The sequence below is a fragment of the Triticum aestivum genome, chromosome 1B (assembly GCF_018294505.1).
Source record: "Triticum aestivum cultivar Chinese Spring chromosome 1B, IWGSC CS RefSeq v2.1, whole genome shotgun sequence".
In the NCBI taxonomy this organism is placed as follows: Eukaryota; Viridiplantae; Streptophyta; class Magnoliopsida; order Poales; family Poaceae; genus Triticum; species Triticum aestivum.
Window position 1 is genome coordinate 377,533,770 of NC_057795.1, and position 23,296 is coordinate 377,557,065.

The 23,296-nt window shown below is 52.0% G+C and overlaps 1 protein-coding gene across 1 annotated transcript; it reads left to right on the forward strand.

Annotated features, from left to right (window-relative positions):
- Positions 1–15,596: 15,596 nt before the first annotated feature.
- On the forward strand, positions 15,597–17,558 carry LOC123091527 (calcium-transporting ATPase 1, endoplasmic reticulum-type-like). The gene is made up of 4 exons (XM_044513062.1): positions 15,597–16,276; positions 16,378–17,053; positions 17,275–17,344; positions 17,492–17,558. Exons 2-4 carry the CDS (start codon positions 16,712–16,714, stop codon positions 17,500–17,502), a joined length of 423 nt encoding a protein of 140 aa, XP_044368997.1. The 5' UTR covers positions 15,597–16,276; positions 16,378–16,711; the 3' UTR covers positions 17,503–17,558.
- Positions 17,559–23,296: the final 5,738 nt, after the last annotated feature.

Here is a 23,296-nt window from a genome sequence, read left to right on the forward strand (position 1 = left end):
CCCTCATGCAATGCAATGTGTAGCTGCCCCAAAAATGCTAAATGTACGGGTTGTTACATGAGCTTTACGGGGACCCTTTCCTCTAATTCGCTTCACCCCCTGATTTTCAGGTGGGTGAGCCCCTTTCTCCTCTTAATCCAATGATAATTTGCCAGCTTAAACATACCCCGTGAAACCCTGTAAGGGTCCGTCGTTGTAGCATTACTGGTAGCTACCCAGGGAACTAAACACGCCCGTATATAGTATCGGGCATGCATCGAGCCACCGGCCCTAGCGCACTGTCAAACGTCGAAAATCAAGCGAATCCACGGCATCGGTTGTTTAATGATCGGGCAGAGGTTTTATATTGCAGCAAAGGGCGGCTTGTGCCGAAAAAACTAAGACTGGGTATTATCGCCTGTATCGCGTCGACCAAAAACTAATCAAATGTCTAACAGGTCAGCAAAAGCAGAGGATACAATATGCACACATGCGTAAACGCAGAGACCCACATGGCTGCTCGTGACGGTGGCCGGCTAGCTAGTTGACTAAATAATGGAGCAGGACTACGTATGCAAAACTTCACCTCAAACCACTTTTGCCATTCTTATGGTAATGTAAACGGGAGTATGATCAAGTAGGTTAGATGGAGTCGTACACGTACCTGGGATAATTGATGTGATATTTGATTCGACCTGACTCTCCATCGACCGGCTATTAATCCTAGCAGTGATCCTGCATTAAACGGATGGGATTTAGCAGTCGTGGTGCCCATATGTACGTACTAGCTTAGCTAGATCGAGCTATGCAGAGCAGCAGAGCCACAGGGTTCGGCAGCTGTCGCAGCTACTCCCGCAGTGCATGTTTCTAGATGTAATGTATGTGGCAATCAAAAAAACAAGTCCAATGTTACGATAACATGTTTCCTTTTAAAAAAGTATAAATGGATGGTTTTCTTTGCGATGAAAGTATAATTGGATGTTACACACAAATTATATCTTGTTGACCCTTTTCCCACTCAATGTGGTCATACAGTTTACCAAAAGTTAGCTAAAGGTGTTAAGTGCGGTTGGTGCTGGAGCTATACTATATCTATCTAGATATGCTAAGTTGCGCTATAGCAAGCCGTAAACAATTTTATCACGATGCGCCGCCCGCGTGAATCTTCATCAAGTATAGTACTACTACTCCTACTCTAATTCCAGTAATGATCCTACTTATGAGCTAGTAGATCGCCTATATGTGTCTGTACGCATCCACGAAGTCATGGCGCGCAACAAATCAGGCAGCACGTACGGGGTGCATGCAAACACGTCACAGCTTACCTGTACATGCAAACACGTCACGCGCGTCCCAAAATTCCGTTCCACGACCCACCCCGATGCGCGCACTCATTGCACACGCAAGCAGATAGCGCGGTGAGACTTGCAGAGAGACGACTCCGAAAGTCTCCAGTTAATCGATCGGGTGCGGGGTGCATGCATCTCTCCGCACGCGCGCAGCCGGCACGTGACACGTCCCTGCTTTCCCTTGCGAAATTCATGTACGTCGAGTACATTACCAACGACCATCACATTTGGGCCAGCATTGCGGATTACCATCGAGAAATCGAGAAATAAGGGATGCAGTCACTCCCGGATGCTCTCAGAGCTCTGGCGATTCTGGCCGTCCATCTCGTTTTCCTCATGCGATTCTAGCCATCGGATCAAGCCCCCGGACGATCTGGGCCGCCGGATCAAAAAACGGCGCTGTAGCAATGAATAGTTACTGCCTCCACGCGCTGCCGCTTACTTCGCCTGTTCGACCTGGACTCGCTGACCTGTGGGGCCGCTCGGGGGTGGGCCGCATTTGTAGTGACCGTGGCTGCGGGTGTGGCCTGTTCGTCCCGTCGCGCGCACCGGCGGGTAAATATCCCGCGCCACTGCACGTAATATCTTGCCCCCGCCGAGTGTAGTTTGGTCTTTTCACGTCCAGGCCTCGTGCGTGGCCGTCGCTGGTTGGCCCGTCGGTGGATGAGGTGAGGACATCGGCCTCTTCGTCCTCCCATTCGCCCCCCTCTCTCCCTCGCTCGATCTCCACTCCAAGCCGCCCGCACACCCCCTGCCATCGCGCGGCCGACGTCGTTGCCGCTCGCGTCTCAGGGCGCGTCGTCGGCTCCCGAGCCCTCCTGCTCCGACCCCGCAGAGGGCGCGTCCATGGTCGGAGCGGAGGAGGAGATCCAGGCGGAGCGCGCCATCTCCATCGCCGCGGCCCCCGACCTTCGTCGAGCCGCTCGTCATCTTCCTCATCCTCGTCGTCAATGCCGCCATCGGCGTCTGGCAGGAGACCAACGCTGAGAAGGCGCTCGAGACGCTGCGCCAGATCCAGTCCGACCACGCTGTCGTGCGGCGCGACGACGAGTGGGCGCCTGCCCTCCCCGTCCGCGAGCTCGTCCCCGGGGACGTCGTGCAGCTCCGTGTCGGGGAAACTGATCCACCAACACCTATGGGGACCGGGCCCCTTTCGGTTCGGAGGGGGGCGGAGGCCGCGCAAAGAGCGGATCGAGGCAGTACACGCGAGCAGTTTTACCCAGCTTCGGGCCGCACGGATGCGTAAAACCCTACTGCTGCTTGTTTGTGTGTATTGAATTCTTGCTCAGGAGCGATGGACGCTGCCAGACCGAGCGTGAGAGTGTTCCTGATGTTTCGAATGAGCCGAACCCCTTCTACGTTGCGCTTGGGCCTCCTTTTATACTTTCAAGGGGTCACCGACAGGTGGCAACGTAGACTAGAAGGGTAAAAATGGAAAAGAATGCGGTAGATGCAGCTACCGCTACTGTGGACACAGTGCACCCTACCTAACTCTGACGGCAGGGGACAAGGTCATTGAATGCCCGTCTGAGTTGCCTAAACAGTGCAAAAAGTGACCGTTAGGAGCGCCACCGTTTGCCACGATGGCCTTCTCTTCATCTCCGCTTGCCACCGCGTACCCCTGGCTGCACAGGCTCCCGCCACGCGCCCCTGAGGAAGCCTCATGGCGACACGCGGGTGGGTGCGCTGGAGCGTGGGTACAGAGTGGCAGCGGGCCCCCGGCGAGTACCTTGTCGGGGTCGTCGTCTTGTCGAGTCCAGAAGCTTGTCGCTCACCGGACCTTGCCGGGACGTGCGGTGCATCGCGGCAAGTTTCTTGAAGTGCCGTGGTTGGCCTTCCCGGCAAGCTCCTCTTGCCGGAGCCTTGTCTCTTCCCGGCAAGATCCTCTTGCCGGGGCCTTGTCTCTTCATCTTAAATGCTTTGTTCTTGAATGGCTCCAAAGGAACCCACGGAGGACTCTGGCGGTCGTCCGGCAAGCCTTGCCGCGCGGCGCTGCAACTGCCCGTGCACAAGTTCGGGATACTAGGGTACCCCTACTCTAGTACACCGACAGGAGCCCCCGGGCCTGGGCCACACACGGTGCCGAGCGCTGTTGGGCCTGGCCCAAAACAGGGCACGGGCACGCGCAGAGCCTGGGTTATGCCGAATCTAACTCCGTATCCACCGCGCCCCCCGTAACGGCACGCGTCAATCGCGGAGTCGTGGGAGAGATCGTGGGTGGTTGTTGATTTGGAAGGCCGAAATGTCCGCCCCGTCCCTCTTTATAAGCAGGGGGAAATAGGGGCATTTCCCCCACCTTCGCCCTTCGCTGCTGTAATCTCAGAAATCTCCGCCGCCCTCCTCCGCTTGCAGAGTTGAAAGAGGGCAGCGCTCCGCCCCCGTCGCTGCCGCCACCACCAGCGCCGTCGATCTCCCCCACCGCCTCCGCCATGCCTCCGAAGCCCGGGAAGGGGAAGGCCACGAAGGCCGCGGCCGCGAAAGCTGTGAAGTCGACCGAAGCGCAGCGGCTTGAGGCGCTGCGGAAGGAGCGGGCCACTGCCCCCCCCCCCCGAGCTCTCCGCGAAGGAGCTGAGGGAGTGGTACTATCTCTTCTGGTCGACGGAGACGCGGGCGCATCCGCGCACGAAGGTACTCTCCGCCGTCACCTTGCATGCAGCTCCAGTTGGCGGATATCCTTTCTTCGCCGTGTTCTTCTACTGCGGGCTCTGCCCGCCATTCTCTGATTTCTTTTGCGACGTCATGAACACCTATGGGCTCCACCTCCTTGACTTCACCCCCAACGCCGTTCTGACCATGGCAGTTTTCGCCCATCTATGCGAAAACTTTGTCGGAGTCCACCCCAACGTAGCTCTGTTCCGCCATTTCTTTATGCCTCGTGTCGAGAGAGGGGAACCTCTTGCCAGCGGGATCGCCTGGATCTCGCGGGCCGGCAAGAAGGAGACCTATCTGGAGGGGGAGCTCCGCAGCAAGTGGGACGAGTGGAGAGCAGATTGGTGCTGGGTTGTAGAAGAGAGCCCGCAGCCGTTCACCGCCCTGCGCCAAGCCCCAGCAGTGCGTGGCAATGACTGGAGCGCTCTGTCCGTGGACGACGACAAGCTGAAGATCGCCACCACTCGGATCTTACGTCTCAGGCTTGCCGGGCTAACTGTAGGAGCTGTCGGCGCAGATTTCCTTCGCCGGCGCATCGCCCCTCTGCAGGCGAGGGGGAGACCCACCTGGGAATTTGGAGGCCCGGCAGATATCATGAGGTTGCGCCCAGGCCTCAACTTCAATTTCACCGTCATAGAGTTGGACGAGATACTCAAGGAGATATTCAAGCACGACCCACAGCATCCCGAGTGGTTCAGGTTGCCGGCAGGCGTCGTTCCTCTGTGCAACAACTCCTCGCGCGACCGCATCTGCGCCATGATGCCGTTGTGTGATTCGCACGGGATCGCTCCAACTTGGCAAGAGCCTGCCGAAGACATTGTGCAGCAGTTCTTCGATAGCATAGTGGAAGTAGCGGTCAATGCTGACGACAAGAAGCTCCTCACCCGCGACACCACCGATCAAGAGATGGAACGCATCGCCACCAGGGCGGAAGAGGCGGCAGCAGCCGCAGCCGCGGGTGAATTTGGGTTCACGGTGGAGGAAGCGGACGCGGCATCGGCGATGAGTCTTGCTGAGCGGGAGTGGCCCGAAGACGAAGAAGAGCTTGCCACGCCCGACGCCGAGTTGAGTGAGCCCGCCGAGGGTGCGAGCGGCCCGCCATCTCCGGGGAGCTTGCCGGGAACAGGGCCCGGAATGCAGCCCCCAGTGCAGCCAAGAAGGCGCCTCCGCAGGATCGGGGACGCAGCAGGGCGGCAAGCTGGTCAACAGCCGCAGCGCCGCGCGACGCGCTCCACCGCGGCAAGTACGGTTGCCGCGGGTGCGCCTCCCGCCGCAGTGGCAACTGGGCGGGGTCATCTCGGGCTGGCGCCGCAGTCCCCGCCAAGCGGCCAAGGGATCCCACCCCTCCACCTCGTCGCGTCGGAGGTGGGCCGAACTTCGACCTTTCCGCGCTCAGCTCCGACGAGGAAGAGGAAGAAGAGTAAGATTCCCTTGTTGTTCTCGTAGTTCTTCAACTTGCCATTCCTGTCTTGCATCTGATCTGACCCACCCTGGACTCTCCCTTTTCAGGACTCTGGCCCAGAGGGCGGCGAAGAGGGCCAAGGCTCAGGTGGTGGTCATCGAGGACGAGCCCACTGCGACGACAGGAGGCGCGCCCGAGACCACCTTGCCGGATCCGGCCATCACTTTTCAGAGCAGCCCCCAGCGTAAGCATATGGTTTACTTTCTGCTTATGGGTGCGCGTGGTTGCTCTTTTCCTTTGTTGACATCTGATCACTGGTTTGTTTGTGCAGGAGCAGAACAGCTTCATCAGGAGGGCGTGGTGATCAGCTCCGACTCGTCGTCTGCTTCGACTACGCCGCCAAGGGCGGACTCCCCGGCAAGGGAGCGTTCTCCGGTAAGGGAGGAGCCTCCGGCAAGGAAGGAGTCTCCGGCAAGGGACAGCGCTAACGATCCGCCGGTGGTGGAGCTTATGACAGCGGATCCCAGCACAGGTAATCCTTCCTGCCCGAAATTTTCTTTGTATTCTTGTGCTGATTTTTCTTCTTGAGTGCTTGTTTGACTTCTCATTCTTCTCCAGTCGTCAGGTCCACTCTCCGCGGATCCGATGGAGACCGAGGCGGGCGGCGGAGAGGACGCGCGCGGCAACACTGATGATGCCGCGGCCGCCAAAGACGGAGCTGGTGCCGATGTGCCTGCCGGTGAAGAGGCCGCCAAGGCTGCCGCCGAGGAAGCTGGCGGGGGATCTGGCGATCGCACTGACGGCCCTGAGGCCGCAGGAGCGTCAGGCGCTGCACCAACCGCTGATCCCTCCGCCGCTGCCGCAGCGTCAGGCTCCGAGGAGCCCCAGCCCGGCGCCTATCTGAAGGCTGGCGAGGGCATCTTCATCAAGCTCCCTTGGGCGTCAAGCTCCAAGGCGCTGGTGGAAGGAGAAGTTTTGGATGGGGAGGTGCTCGCCTCCGCCGGGTTGTCGATCGTTGACGCGCCGGGAAGCAGCGGTGACGAGCCCGAGGAGGAGCGGCTGCTGCGGAGGCTGCTGGCGCTCTATCGCGCCCGTCAAGTCAAGTTGGAGTCCCGGGAAGCGCTCGTCGCGAAAGCGAGCGTGGATATAGAGAAACGCGCGGAGGAGCTCCGGGGTTTTCGCTAGGAAGCTCTCCGGGCCTTGGCGGAGGAGCGGGAGCAGCTTGCTGAAGAGCGGAAGGCCTTCCTCCTCGAGAAGGCCGAAGCTGAAGAGCAGCAGCGGCTCACCGGCGAGAAGCTGTACGCGCGAGAAGGCGAGCTGGCTCAGCGGAAAGTGAACCTCGACAGCCACGAGGAGGAGCTTGCCGCGCGCGAACGGGCACTTGGCGGGTCGCTCCAAGAGGCAAAGGATGCGGCTGCGGCTGCCGAGACCTCCAAGAAGGAATTGGAAGTAAAGGTGGCGCAGCTGGAGGCTGATCTGAAGGTGGGTGGCGAAGAGCTTGCCGCGCTCAAGTTGGAGCGCGAGAAGGACGCCCTTGCCCACGGTGAGCTGCAGGGCCAACTCTCTGAGAAGGGCAAAGAGCTGCGCGCTGCCAAGAATTCCAATGCTGATCTGGAGCTGAAGCTGGCCACCCTGACGGAGACGTTGGACGGCGCCAAGAAACGGGAGGCGGACTTGAAGAAGGACATCAAGGCCAACGAGGAGCTGCTAGCGAGGGCCGCCGAAACCCAGAATCTTCTCAGAGATACTATGGCGCTCTGGACGGAGGGCCTCGTGAACATTGCTGCAGTCATCGAAGAGGAGCTGGTGCAATTAGGGGTGGAAGGCTTCGGGTACTCCTCCGACGAGAACCTCCAACCCAGCGCCAAGCTCACTCTGTTCTTCAAAGGCGTGGCGGCGGCGCTCCAGCAACTCCGGGAACGGATCCCAAAGCAGTTGGCCGACGAGTCACGCTCGATTTGTGCCGGAGTTCTGGAGAAGGTGCTGGTGAAGGTGGCCTTCCGCAATCTGGGCCTCAACCTCACCAACGTCCTCAAGAGGCTGCTGGCGGACGTTGATCTTGACGCGCTTAAGGCCCTCGTCGCACCCATTGTGGACAGGGTGAACGAGGTCAAAAGGGTTGACGGTGGTCGCGTAGATTAGGCCGTCCGTTTTCTTCTTTTCTTGTCGCTGCCAGTCATGTCATGGGAACACTTTATTAGAGGTGCGACAAGTTATTTTTGTAATATAACTCTATCTTAGGCAAAAAATTACTGTGCTACTTCCTTTACTCGACTCTTGGCTTTGTATGGTTCTGCCCTACGCTTTCTAGGGAAACTTGCCGGTGCAGGCACCCTTGCCGCAAGCGCCGAGTGCGAAACTTCAGCAGCCTGCTGGCGGGATCGCTACCGACAAGCAACCTTGTCGCAACTAGTTGCAGCTCACTTAAGTTGTTGAGCGGACTCGAAACAAAGTAAGGGCGCAGCTAGCTACGAGTTGGTTCCTCCGTGCACAGGTTTTCCATACAAAGCACGGTCGTTCAAGGAAAATAACTCAAAAACTTAAAAAACTGATTGCTCAGACTTTAGCAACTTAGCTTTTCTGTCGTCTGCTTCCCGGCAAGGAGAAAATTTCTTGAACGGCCTGGTCCACACCATTATCTTCTCCTTTCCCCTCCGGTAAAACTTGTGGGCGAGGGAACCTTCCTTCTTTTGAGAAAGAAACAGAGAAATAAAGTAATGATATGGAGCCTTGGGCTCGTTATCGCTTACCGGGGTCTGGTGCTGCACAAAGTGTCAGATAACATATGCGAAAAAGGATTATAGCATACAAAAAAAAACTGACAAGATGTGCGGGGCACATGAACTTTACTGGTGCACGGGGTCTGCGTCCGGCTTTGTACAAAGGATTACATGCAACAGCGGCAAGACTTGTACAAAAGGTGGTTGTCGTAAAAGCTTCCGGCAACCGCGCCCTACGGGTAAAACTTACGAAGATGTTCAATGTTCCAGGATTTGCTCACCGGAATGTCATCTTCGGTCTCAAGGCGGACAGCGCCGGGCCTAGTGACTCGTTTCACCTGATAAGGGCCTTCCCACTTCGGCGTCAACTTGTTGGAATTCTTGGCGGACTGAACACGCCGAAGAACAAGGTCGCCTTCCTCAAAGCTCCTGGCTTTAACTTTGCGGCTATGGTAGCGACGCAAAGCTTGCTGGTAGCGAGCGACTCGCACAGCAGCCTGAAGACGGTCTTCCTCAAGGAGCAGCGCGTCATCTTGGCGCAACTGCTCTTGCTCGAGCTCATCATAAGCGAGCACTTGAGGTGACCCGTAAACGAGTTCCGTGGGGAGAACTGCCTCTGCTCCGTAGACTAGAGCGAAGGGTGTCTGGCCAGTGGCTCGATTTGGCATCGTCCTGATCGACCAAAGAACCACCGGCAGCTCCTCGATCCAGTTTCTTCCGCACTTGTGCAGCCTGTCGAAAGTTCTGGTCTTGAGGCCTCGCAACACTTCAGCATTTGCCCTCTCCGCTTGACCGTTGCTTCTTGGATGAGCAACAAAAGCGAAGCAGACCTTGGCGCCAAGATCTTGGATGTACTGCATGAAGGTGCGGCTCGTAAATTGCGTGTCGTTGTCGGTGATGATCCTGTTAGGGATCCCGAAACGGCAAACAATCGACCTGAAGAACTTGGCTGCTGACTGTGCTGTCACCTTCCTCACTGGTTCCACTTCCGGCCACTTTGTGAACTTGTCGATGGCGACGTACAAGAACTCAAAGCCCCCGACAGTTCGGGGAAAGGGGCCGAGGATGTCGAGCCCCCAGACCGAAAATAGCCAGGATAAAGGGATCGTCTGGAGAGCTTGAGCTGGCTGGTGTATCTGTTTGGAATAGAACTGGCACGCTTCACACTTGGTTACTTGTGCAGTTGCATCCTGGAGGGCTGTCGGCCAGAAGAAACCTTGTCGGAATGCTTTGCTGGCAAGTGCTGTTGCGCCAATGTGGTGACCACATATGCCTCCATGTATCTCTGCCAACAGCTGTTGTCCATCTTCCCGGCGAATGCACTTCAATTTCACACCGTTGAGTCTTATTCCGTACAGTGTGTTGTCGACAAACTTGTACATACTTGACTGCCGGGCTACTCTTGCCGCTTCTTCTTGCTCTTTGGGAAGCTCTCCCGTCTGAAGGAAACGGACAATCTGCTGCGCCCATGCTGGAGCTTGCGGCTCGACAACAAGGGCTAAAGGCATATCTGTAGCTGTGGGAACATCCGCTTCTACTGCAAGAACCTGCGGTTCGGCCGGAGCGTGATATTCCCCGGCAAGCTTGCCGGAGCAAAACTTGTCAGGAGCGTCTGCTTCAACGGAACAAACCAAGAGGTTCGCCGGAGCAGACTGCTCCTCAGCACTCTTGGCGTCGATCTTGGGGACCTTCTTGGCGGCGGCTTCGGGAAGCTCTGCCGGAAAGTAGTCATCAGAAACCAACTTCCTTTTCTTTCTCTGTCCAGTCGACGGTGTTACGGATGGTTGAGTCAGCTTGAGCACAAAAATCCCTAGTTCCACAGGTAACTTTAGTGCTGCGCACTTTGACAGGCCGTCAGCAATATCGTTCTGAGCTCGTGGAACGTGTTCCATTTGCAGGCCGTCAAAGTGTGCTTCTAGCTTCCTTACTTCATCAACATATGATTCCATCAACGGACTCTGATAGCTTTTGTTTACTTGGCGGACGACCAACTGCGAGTCACCCCTGACAATGAGCTTGTTGATCCCAAGGTCTGCCGCGATTCTGAGTCCGGCAAGCAAACCTTCATACTCTGCGGTATTGTTCGTTGCTTGCTCCTTGGGAAAATGCATCTGAACTACGTACTTAAGGTGCTCTCCAGTGGGTGCGATAAGCAGCACGCCTGCGCCGGCGCCTTGCAGCGAGAAGGCACCATCAAAGTACATCAACCACTCTTTGCTTGCCTCTTTGACGGGGATGCTTGTTTCTGGAGTTTCTTCGTCTGGTGTCGGCGTCCATTCCGCTATGAATTCTGCCAATGCTCTGCTCTGTATAGTGGAAGTACTCTCAAACTTGAGGCCAAAGCTTGACAGTTCCAGTGCCCACTCGACAATCCTGCCGGTTGCTTCTGGATTTTGCAGTATCCTCTTCAACGGAAAGCGAGTGACAACTGTTATCTCATGTGCCTGGAAATAATGGCGCAGCTTTCTCGAGGCCATGAGAAGGCCGAAAAGCAATTTCTGTACGCCAGAATACCTTGATCTAGCCCCCTGTAGAAGGGAACTGACAAAGTAAACTGGGCGCTGCACCATTTTCCTCTGCACCTCCTTGCATGCCTGCGCAGACTCAACTTCGTCAGGGCCAGAGCTTGTCGGAGAAGCCCCCTGCTTGTCGCTGGATTCACTTGCCGCGGTTGCTGGCTCATCGTCCGCCTCCCTCTCCGCTACTAACGCAGCACTAACCACTTGATTGGTTGCTGCCAGATATAGCAGCAACTTCTCTTGTGGCTTAGGTGCGACAAGTATTGGAGTGGAGGACAGGTACCTCTTCAAGTCCTGTAGCGCGGCCTCCGCTTCTGGAGTCCATTTCATCGGACCTGCCTTTTTCAATATTTTGAAAAACGGCAAGGCGCGCTCTGCGGACTTAGAGATAAATCTGCTGAGAGCAGCCACGCAACCGGCAAGCTTTCGTACATCCTTGACGCGCTTTGGTGCTTCAATCTGCTCGATGGCTTTAATCTTGTCGGGATTGGCTTCAATCCCCCGCTGTGACACAAAGAACCCGAGAAGCTTGCCGAAAGGGACTCCGAACACGCACTTCTCGGGATTGAGCTTGAGGTTGATCCTGCGCAGATTTGCAAAAGTTTCATCTAGATCTTGAATCAGAGTAGCCTTGTTTTTGCTCTTGACCACTATATCATCCATGTAGGCTTCCACATTTCTGTGCATTTGCGGCTCAAAAGCATGGTGGACTACCCTTGCGAATATTGATCCAGCATTCTTCAAACCGAAAGGCATCCGTATGAAGCAGTACGTGCCACATGGGGTGATAAATGCGGTTTTCTCTTCATCCTCTTCTGCCATGAAAATCTGATGGTATCCTGAGTATGCATCAAGAAATGAAAGCAAATCACATCCGGCTGTGGATTCAACAATCTGGTCAATACGCGGCAAGGGAAATGGGTCTTTGGGACAAGCTTTATTAACATCAGTGAAGTCAATACAAAGTCTCCATTTTCTGTTAGCCTTGCGCACAACAACAGGATTGGCCAACCACGTGGGATGGAGCACTCCTCTGACAAGGCCTGCTGCTTCAAACTTCTTGATTTCTTCTGCGATGAATTCTTGGCGCTCCACTGCCTGCTTCCTGACTCTCTGCTTGACGGGCCGCGCATGAGGACAGACGACAAGGTGGTGCTCGATTACTTTCCTGGGAACACCGGGGATATCAGACGATTGCCATGCAAACACGTCGACATTCACCCGCAGGAAAGCAATGAGCGCACTTTCCTATTTGGGGTCAAGAGTGGCGCTGATGGTGAAGGTACCGCCAGTGCCATCCTCCTTGGCGGACACCTTCTTAGTCTCAGGTGGAGCTGCCATTGCCTTCTTACACTTGCCGGTGGAGCTCGATGGTGCGTCCTCGACGGTAGCGCAGCACTCCGAAGAGGTGCGCTTGCCGGAGTAGGCATCAGAGCTCTTGCCGGACTTGGTCTTCTTCTTCCCTCCGGGAGCTCCAGCGGCAAGTGTCTTGCGCTCTGCTGCGGCTGCCGCTTCCCGGTAGATCTTGTCGGCACAGATAAGAGCATCCTTCTTGTCGCCAGGGATAGAGATGACACTTATTGGGCCTGGCATTTTCAGTACGTTGTACGCATAGTGAGATGCTGCCATGAACTTGGCGAGTGCCGGACGGCCAAGGATTCCATTGTAAGGTAATGGAAAGTCGGCAACGTCAAACGTGACCCTCTCAGTCCTGAAGTTCAGCTCGCTGCCAAATGTGACCGGCAGCGTGATCTTTCCCTTCGGCTTGCTTCTTCCCGGGCTGGTTCCTTGGAATGTGCCGGTCTCCTCGAGCTCGCTGTCAGGGATCTGAAGTTTCTGGAGGACCGTGGAGGATATCAGGTTCAAGCCAGCCCCGCCATCAACTAGCATCTTCGTGACCTTGAGATTGCGGATAGTTGGAGAAACCAACATCGGCAAACACCCGACCGCAGTTACGCGATCAGGGTGGTCCTCAATGTCGAAGATGATAGGTGCGCTGGACCATTTCAGGGGCTTGCGTGACTCTATGGATGGCTCTGCTGCATTCACTTCCCGCATCCACTGCTTGAGTTGGCGGTGCGAAGTATGCAGAGAGGCGCCACCGTCAACGCACAGGACCTTTGTGGCTTTCTGAAATTCCTGCTCGTCGGCCTCGTCATCATCCATGTCTTCGTCGTCGTCGTCATCTTCATCCTTGTCGCGGCCGCGGGGAGGTCTGTCTCCTTGCCACTGCTTGGCCTTGCCGTGGCGTCCTCCTCGGCCGGGACGTTTCTTGCCGGATCCACCAGTTCCTTCCTGGGCCTTCTCCTTGTCGCGCCGCTCGTACTCAGCTTTCTGTTGCCCAATAAGCTGTTCGACTTTCTTGCAGTTCTGGAGATCGTGACCCTTGGTGCGGTGAATCTTACAATACTGCTTGCCGGAGCTGTCCTGCTTGTCGGCGGCCGCCACAGGCTAGGCCTCCTTGTCGGAGCCACCAGCTTTAGCTTCCTTAGCGCCACCTCCGTTGCCGGTCTGCTCGACAGCTAGCACTTCCTTGCCATTTTCCTTCTGTTGTTCCACCGCCGGCCTTTCCTTGTCGGGGCGGCATCCTCACTGTCGGATCCTCCTGCTCCTGTACTCTCTCCGGGGAGCCTCCTCCCCTCTTCAGCGCGTGCACACTTGTCGGCCAAGGCGTAAAGCTCGCTGACGTCTCTGATCTTACACATCGCCATCTTCTCCCTCATCCTTCGGTTTCGCACGTTCTGATGGAACGCGCTGATGATCGCGGCGGGGTGGACGTCTGGGATGTTGTGCTGTACACGGCTGAATCTCTGAATGTACTTGCGCAGTGGCTCTCCTTCCTTCTGGGCGAGCAGATGAAGATCGCTTTCTTGGCCATGTGGCTTGTGGCCGCCTGTAAAGGCGCCGACAAACTGATGGCATAAATCTGCCCAAGAGGAGATGGAATTGTCCGGCAAGTGCATGAGCCAGGACCTGACGTTGGGCTTGAGTACCAGCGGGAAGTAGTTGGCAAGGATCTTGTCGTCCCGTCCCCCGGCAGCCTGCACCACGATGGTGTAGATGCTGAGAAACTCCGACGGATGCGTCTTGCCGTCGTACTTCTCTGGTACGTCTGGTTTGAAATTCTTTGTGTTGGGCCACTGGACTTGCCGCAGCTCACGGGTGAACGCAGGACAACCTACCGCGTACGGCAGATCGCCTGGTTCCCCTGGCGCATGCATGTCAATAGAGGGCCCAGCGCGCTTGTCGGATTGACGTCACGCTTCTCTTCGGCGCTCGATGCGGGTTCGAGCGTCTTCTTGTTGTCGTTCATGGAGAACTTGGCGCTGGTCGCGACGAGCTCGTGGGTCCGACGACGCGGTGGAGCCGCTGTCGGGATGGACCCGGCGAGTCGGCGATTTTGGCCTTCGTAGTGGAGAGTGCATGGAAGTCGCACCTCCCCCGGTCTTGTTGCCATCGGCTCGCGTCCGGCTGTCCTGCCGCGGCAGCGAGGTGCTTGGTTGCCGCGCAGTGTCGCCGTTCGCGAAGCCGATGAGGCTCTGGATAGTGGCCCCCCATTCGTCGGTCTTGTCCGCCGTCGGAGGATAGTCTAGGAGCAGTTGAGCTCGCACCAAGGCTTCTGCTGGAGTGGTGGGCGGCGGAGGTGAACAGTGCGAGGAGTGGGGCGTGCTCGGACTCCTAACCACGTTAGAAGGAGCAGTGCCCCGTCCAGGCGACCGTACTTCGCTCGAGCCAGCATGTTGACATGCATGTTGGTCTTGAGCGCCACGAGAACCACCAGCTTGATCTTGGCCCAGCGGACATATGGCGTTGCGAACGCATGACGTTGCTGGTCCCGCGCCTCCTGAGAGGGGCGCGGTGCGCGCATGGACGCCGAGGTCTGTGCCGCCTTGTCCTTGGACTTGGCCGCACTGAGGGCTCCCTCGTCGACGCCCATTCTTCCGCCGGCGTCCACTCCACCACCCGTTTGCTCCGGAGGCGGTGAAAGCGACGCAGACGGAACAGCTGCCTCCGAATCCTTCTTCTTCGGTGGCATGTCGATGAAGACGATGAAGATTTAGCTCGCGTGCACGCCGGATCGGGTTCGCACAATCTCGACGCCCCCTACCTGGCGCGCCAAAGATGTCGGGAAAACTGATCCACCAACACCTATGGGGACCGGGCCCCTTTCGGTTCGGAGGGGGGCGGAGGCCGCGCAAAGAGCGGATCGAGGCAGTACACGCGAGCAGTTTTACCCAGCTTCGGGCCGCACGGATGCGTAAAACCCTACTGCTGCTTGTTTGTGTGTATTGAATTCTTGCTCAGGAGTGATGGACGCTGCCAGACCGAGCGTGAGAGTGTTCCTGATGTTTCGAATGAGCCGAACCCCTTCTACGTTGCGCTTGGGCCTCCTTTTATACTTTCAAGGGGTCACCGACAGGTGGCAACGTAGACTAGAAGGGTAAAAATGGAAAAGGATGCGGTAGATGCAGCTACCGCTACTGTGGACACAGTGTACCCTACCTAACTCTGACGGCAGGGGACAAGGTCATTGAATGCCTGTCTGAGTTGCCTAAACAGTGCAAAAAGTGACCGTTAGGAGCGCCACCGTTTGCCACGATGGCCTACTCTTCATCTCCGCTTGCCACCACGTACCCCTGGCTGCACAGGCTCCCGCCACGCGCCCCTGAGGAAGCCTCATGGCGACACGCGGGTGGGTGCGCTGGAGCGTGGGTACAGAGTGGCAGCGGGCCCCCGGCGAGTATCTTGTCGGGGTCGTCGTCTTGTCGAGTCCAGAAGCTTGTCGCTCACCGGACCTTGCCGGGACGTGCGGTGCATCGCGGCAAGTTTCTTGAAGTGCCGTGGTTGGCCTTCTCGGCAAGCTCCTCTTGCCAGGGCCTTGTCTCTTCCCGGCAAGATCCTCTTGCCGGGGCCTTGTCTCTTCATCTTAAATGCTTTGTTCTTGAATGGCTCCAAAGGAACCCACGAAGAACTCTGGCGGTCGTCCGGCAAGCCTTGCCGCGCGGCGCTGCAACTGCCCGTGCACAAGTTCGGAATACTAGGATACTCTTACTCTAGTACACCGACACTCCGCATCTGGGACATGGTGCCCGCCGACATGCGCGTCCTCATGCTCATCTCCTCCATGCTCCGCGTCGAGCAGGGGTCGCTCACGGGTGAGACCAACTCCATCAACAAGACTGCGCATGCCGTGCCGGCCGAGGACGCTGACATCTAGGCCAAGGAGTGCATGGTGTTCGCGGGCACCACCGTCGTCAATGGCAGCGCCGTCTGCCTCGTCGTGTGCACCGGGATGGCCACCGAGATTAGCAAGATCAACTCTGGTGGTCTTCTCTCGTTCGCCTCATTCCTTACCGACTCACACGCTCCGTCCGCAAAACAGGTGGTCTGTCTCATATCTCTCTCTCTCTCTCTCTCTCTCTCTCTCTCTCTCTCTCTCTTGCCTTGCAGGTGGCCACCGTTGCGGAGCTGGACGAGATCTCTGGGCAGCCCGCCACATAGCTTGCAGCCCTGGACCCTGGTTCTTGCCACTGATGCGGCACCTCCTGGTTCAGCATGAACGTATTGCATGATAGGTGTTTGATAAATTGTCAGGATGGGCTCATGAACAGAGTGGCTGATCAGTTTACCTGATTAAGAAGGGGATTTAGCTTTCCAGTATGTTTTTCTTTTTTCTTCTTCCATATTTTGTTTTTTCTTCCTTCTTCTTTACTCGATTGACACTATTTTGTTTGTGTGCTGCCTAATTTGCTTTCCAGGTACAGATATTGGTGTGGTTTGGCCTTGCCTTTCCGCATATAGTGGTTCGGTTGGCTGTCGCAGGAGGACGACAACACGCCGCTCAAGAAGAAGCTCAACGAGTTCGGCGAGGCACTCACCAAGATCATCGGCCTCATATGCATCCTCGTGTGGCTCATCAATGTCAAGTACTTCTTGACCTTCGAGCTCGACGGATGGGTGCCCAGGAACATACGCTTTTCGTTTGAGAAGTGCACATACTACTTTGAGATCGCCGTGGCGCTTGCCGTCGCCGCCATACCTGAAGGATTTCCTGCCGTGATCACCACATGCCTCGCCCTCGGAACCAGGAAGATGGCCGCCAAGAATGCGCTCGTGAGAAAGCTTCCCAGTGTGGAGACTCCGGGCTGCACCACTGTGATCTGCTCTGACAAGACTGGGACACTGACCACCAACCAGATGTCAGTCTCAAAGCTCGCTGCGATCGGTGATGCCCCAGGGAAAGTTAGGAGCTTCAAGGTGGACGACACGTCGCATGATCCCCGTGATTGCAAAATTTACTACTGGCCTGCAAGGAGGATGTATGCAAATCTTGAGATGATTGCGAAGGTTGTCGCTGTGTGCAATGATGCCAGTGTCTCACATTATTCAAACCAGTATGTTTCCACCAGAATGCCGACCGAGGCTGCTTTAAAGGTGAGGATTGATACAGTTCATGCTATTCTCAGTTTTCTTGAATTTCACAGTGTTACTTCGAGAATATGGTGGTGCTTACTTGGTCCACAACTGAACAGTTTAGGATACCGTTATCACTAGAGTTTTGGTTGTGTCAGTCCAAATTCAGACAGTATTGATGTTGGAAGACATTCCATTCTTAGGCTTCCATGATGATTAATTTGTTGGTTTGTTTCTTGTAGGTCTTGGTTGAGAAAATGGGAGTACCTGAAGGAAAGAACGGTCTGTCGATGGATCCGCCCGAGACATTAGGTAAGCATCAATGCATGCTTTTGAACTTAGCATAACATAATTTACTATTTCGATATTTTCTGATATGTGCTGCTGAGTTAAGCTACAGCCGTATACTGTTTGTTTCAGTATAACATAACTTACTTTCTGCTTGATTGTTTGTTTCAGTTTGGAGGTGAGACGTTGATGCCCTTTGTGCTGTTGGAGGCTGTTGGGTACTGTTGGTGCCGTTTGGTTCATTCATAAGGTAAGCCACACCCTTTGGCTGTACTTTGTGATAAATTGTTCTGACTATGCATGAATGCTTGTTCCTTTATTTGTTCACTCTATTTGTGTGATGGAGTATCAGGGGCCTGCTGTTTTCATATGAGATGCACGTAAACTGAAGATTTTCTTTTTTACTTCAGAACTAAAGCGATTATTTTACCTAGCCCAAAGAGAAATTTCTTTGTACATATTGTTTTGTTTACATGTATATGAGATACACGTTTGTGGCTAATACCTGAAACATATGAACTGAGAGTCGTTCTTTTCTTCCTGGACATGTTGATATCTATCTCCTTTGGTATGTCATATCCTTTTATTTCATTTAACAAAATTCTTTGCTACCAGTGAAATATCCTAAACAATCTTGAAAACGTAGTACAATATTTTTTTTGTGTTCGTTGCCATGAGGCCTGCGAGGAATGTGCTTCAGAAACCATGCCATTACCATATATTACACTAATGCCATATTTAATCATTGACATAACTTTAGAGGTTTTAGTTCTGTTAAAAAGATCATGCCATGTGACTGGAAAGTATATATGTTCAGATTATAAATCATATGCAATTTAATATTTTTATTGGATATGGTGATTGGCAATAGATAAATTATATTAGCCTTGCATTGAGGATTATTTCCTTTTTGTGGTTGGCATGAATGTCATTTTCTTACAACTACCCCTTTCTTCCTGTAATATCATTCCAGATTGTACATTAATAAGGAAGATTTATCTGAACATTGTGCCGCCTAACACATCCATGCTTTAATTTTGTACTCAATAGTTTAAGCAGTTGCTCTTTGAGGTATACTTTTTCTAAACATTGTGCAGCCTAACACATCTATGTTGTTCTATTCGGATATGTTGGTGTAGTGTGTGTACGTTATGGGCATGCGGTTTCTGTCGTTTGCTGCTGTTGTATAGCCATAAGTAGGAGAGCTGAGTTTAGCTGTATTTCGTGCAATGAGCTGTCTACTCCTGCCAATGGCAACTTTATGGGCCGGCAGCGGCAAGGAAAACTTTTGTCGGTTTACAAACAGTTCTGGTGTTAGTGATCTGCTATTCTACGTAACACCAATGGTGGCTTTTTTGGTCTGTATGGCATCGAGGTTGTTTCTATTCAGATGTGTTGGTGCAGTGGGCATGTCGTTCCTGTCGTTTTGCAAACATTTCTGGTACTATCGAATCTGCTATTCAGCCAATAGCATTACTGTAGCTTGGCAAGGGAAAAAATGTTGATTTGAAAAATTTCTGCTATTAATGATCTGCTATTCTACGAAACCCTAATGTCCGTTTTTCTGCTGTCTATGGCACTGATGTTTCTATTCGGATGTGTCGTTGTCGATATCATGGGCACGCGGTTCAGGTCGTTTGCCCTGCCCTGTATCCATGTAGGAGAGTCAAGTTTATTAATGAAATTATCAATTTTCCTGCCAATGGTTTATTGCCTGGGAAGGAAAACTTTATCATTTTATGAATTTATTTGTTGTCTTGCTTCCGAGGCTCTTAGCATGTTTTTTGGCATTGCTTATGTGTATCAAGTATCATCATGCACAAAGTTGAATAATTTTAGAAATTTCTAATTTCCTGGTCGGTGCTTTTTCTGCATATTTCAATGTTAGTGCTCAGAAAGTGAGGCTCGCCTGCATGCACTTCCACCAGTTCTATGAGGGCATGTACAGAGGTAGCAGCACCAAGCGGTGGTCTCATCCCATCCACATAGATTTGTACTATAATACCACCATTTGAACATTTACCACCCAATGGAAGCAGTGGTTTGAGGTATGACAGGAGCAAGGTCCTCTACTTCACTTTATCAAACCGCCACCGCAAGATGAGAGGAGCCAAGGCGTGGTCCTGTGACTTTTGGCAGTGAGGAAGCGGCCTCCTCTGCAGGATCCCGCTTGTGTCTGCAAGCTATACCTTTTGGCAAACTGGACCATCTGATCCTACGTGGAGTGCTGGAGCAGCTGTCCAACCTGGAGCGTTGGACATGCCCTGAGGCAAAAAGCAAAGAAGGGTCGGTACTCAATACCTTATTATATATGCTGCACAATAATTATTCTCCACTCTCTGTTGTTCAATTTTTTTATGTAAACCTGCCAGCTTATTTTGTCTTGTATGGCACTATATTAGCTCATGCCAATAAATATAATTAAGAACGGACCTGCCTGTTCACTTCATCTGCAATCACGTGATTGGTAGAACTTGGTTCATTATCTGAATACGCCTCCTGTAACTTGTTGTTTCTAGACTTCTGCTTATAGCATGACTGAATTCTTAAATAGCTTGATTTTTTATTTTCCAAACAAAGGTTTACAATCTCTGAACCATTTCAGTTCAGTTCGCTTAATCTCTCCAGAATTTGAAGGTTTGGTATGTACGCATTATTTCAGATGCCTCATGGCATTGGCTCTTGGTAGGAGTGACCGAGTGAGCTCTATGATGTGCGCAACAAGTTCCAGACCATTATGCAGGTAGCTCCTCATGTGCCTATCTACGGCTGTGGAGTCTAGCGGCTGTTCTCTGGTTGCCTATCTAAGATTAATCTACTCTAAAATATTTTTAAGTGTACTGGTGTACTACAACTTCTGTTAGTTCAGCAATCTACTAAGATGATCCTTGTGCAAGGATATTTAGATTGTAGTTGGTAACAAATTATGCAAATTTGATGATCTATCTATTTGTTTCACTTTAGAGTTGCTTGAATTTACTAGCCCATAATGTTCACTGCATTGCAAAATTAGCTTTTACACAGAAAATTATTTGCAAAGTTAACTTCTGACAATTTTGCATGTTCCAGGTTATGGAGATCCCTATCAGAAACCTTCTATTCCTATTTTTCTTTTTAAGGGGTATCCAAATAGCTACATATATGAGCGAACCAATTATTGTTAGCCAGATAGTTATCTTCTGTTGTTTCATCTTATAATGAAATTTCATTGTCTAAGGAAAAATCATTTCCCTTCCAGTTATGTATGTGCTCAATCTAATTAAGTGTTTTTAAGTAGCTTTCTATTTCAGTCAGTTATTATTTCTACATTTCTATAATATTTTGTCGTATATGTCATCTGTGATATATCTTTGTTCTTATATGACTGACTTGCAAAAGAAATAATAGGTAAACCAAAAAATAGCCTTAGTAGATATCAAAGACAAGTTAAAGTGAAAGTGCGTATTTTTGTTCGATATTCTTGAACCAATTCACTGATCCTTTTTTCATAGTGGTTCTGTTTTGCAGTTTGAAATAAGGAATTGGAACTGCAACATCCTGAAATACTTGACAAACTACGGGAAGAAACATCATGAACTTGCTCCCCATGAAACAACTCCACAATACCATTGTCACATGCTATTTTATTTGCAATGAGCATGGAGATCCTCGCGACCCATATGAAGTAACTTTAGCAAAGCTTGCTCTTTACCCTATTAAAGAATTGCTGTCTTTTTGTAACATGAGTTACCCATTTTTTATTGGCCAGCATACCATTTTTGAGACGTTAAGTGATAACGATAGTGATTGATAAGTTGTATTGAGTTTTGCCTTACCTGTCCACCCTAAAACGTGTTATCAGCCAATGTGAAAGTGTATATATTGCAATGTAAGGCTCATTGTGGTATATGTATATACATGCAATGGTAGACTCATTGTGGCTGTTATAGTCATGTATTACCGTTTGGGCGGCTGGATATGACGGGTCAGGTTAGGTGCGGTAAGCCGCACTTCCTATCGAGTGGCTGCGCTTTTGTTTTTGAACTTCCTGTCGAGTGGCTGCGCTTTTGTTTTCGAACTTCCTGTCGAGTGGTCTTATGAACTTCCTGTCGAGTGGCTGCGTTGTTATAGTTTTATGCTGATATTGAGCATCACTATGTCCCGTTCCTATCACAATTGAATGTTTCTTCTTCACTGTATTATTATCGTATATGCTAAATCAGGATTATTACTGACTTATGAACAAAAGCGTTGCTACGATACCCACGCGCCAATTACTACTGACTTAGCAACCAAAGCGTTGTTACCGATACCCTCGCGCCAAGGCGCGATACCGATCTAGTTACTACTATTGAGACTAGTCACAGTGGGGAGTAACTTGGAGTAGTAACATGAGTCTATGTTATTACCTCTATATGAGAAGTAACATATGTGTTGTGTCATGCATCACTTCATTTATTAGGTTGTAGACTCATTTTTTCTTGATATGTCTGATATTATAGTAACTAGCTATGAGGGTGTTTGTTCCAGGAACTTTTTGTTGTAGGGAATAGAAAAAGTCTCTCTTAAAGACTTTTTAGCCAAACAGGAGGGACTACTAGGGACTAAAAGCTGCCTTTTGGGACTAAGAGCATCTTCAATAGATGGGCCAAATGTAAAAATACCTAACTTTTGGACCGTCTGGGGCAAAAAACGCTGCTCCAATAGACGGTCCATATGCAAAAAAAAATTGGACCGCGGTGATGTCTACTACACAACCTTCTTCTTGTAGACGTTGTTGGGCCTGCAAGTGCACAGGTTTGTAGGACAGTAGCAAATTTCCCTCAAGTGGATGACCTAAGGTTTATCAATCCGTAGGAGGCGTAGGATGAAGATGGTCTCTCTCAAGCAACCCTGCAACCAAATAACAAAGAGTCTCTTGTGTTCCCAACACACCCAATACAATGATAAATTGTATAGGTGCACTAGTTCGGCGAAGAGATGGTGATACAAGTGCAAAATAGATAGTAGATGAAGGTTTTTCTAATCTGAAATTATAAAAACAGCAAGGTAACAAGTGGTAAAAGTGAGCGTAAACGGTATTGCAATGGTAGGAAACAAGGCCTAGGGTTCATACTTTCACTAGTGCAAGTTCTCTCAATAATAATAACATAGATAGATCATATAACAATCCCTCAACATGCAACAAAGAGTCACTCCAAAGCCACTAATAGCAGAGAACAAACGTAGAGATTATGGTAGGCTACGAAACCACCTCAAAGTTATTCTTTCGGATCGATCTATTAAAGAGTTCGTACTAGAATAACACCTTAAGACACAAATAAACCAAAACCCTAATGTCACCTAGATACTCCATTGTCACTTCAAGTATTCGTGGGCATGATTATACGATATGCATCACACAATCTCAGATTCATCTATTCAACCAACACAAAGTACTTCAAAGAGTGCCCCAAAGTTTCTACCGGAGAGTCAAGAACGTGTGCCAACCCCTATGCATAGGTTCATGGGTGGAACCCGCAAGTTGGTCACCAAAACATACATCAAGAGGCACATGATATCCCATTGTCACCACAGATAAGCACGGCAAGACATACATCAAGTGTTCTCATAAAAGACTCAATCCGATAAGGTAACTTCAAAGGGGAAAACTCAATTCATCACAAGAGAGTAGAGGGGGAGAAACATCATAAGATCCAACTACAATAGCAAAGCTCGGGATACATCAAGATCGTGCCATAGAGGGAACACGAGAGAGAACACGAGAGAGAGATCAAACACATAGCTACTGGTACATACCCTCAGCCCCGAGGGTGAACTACTCCCTCCTCATCATGGAGAGCGCCGGGATGATGAAGATGGCCACCGTGAGGGATCCCCCCTCCGGCAGGATGCCGGGAAGGGCTCCCGAGAGGTTTTTGGTGGCTACAGAGGCTTGCGGCGGCGGAACTCCCGATCTATCTTGATATTCGATGGTTTTAGGGTACGTAGGCATAT

Excerpts from the sequence above, each read along its gene's own strand:
- LOC123091527 (XM_044513062.1), top strand. The coding sequence starts at position 16,712 with ATGGCCGCCAAGAATGCGCTCGTGAGAAAGCTTCCCAGTGTGGAGACT. Across the intron at positions 17,054-17,274 it reads CGACCGAGGCTGCTTTAAAG|GTCTTGGTTGAGAAAATGGG; the intron begins GTGAGGATTGAT and ends TGTTTCTTGTAG.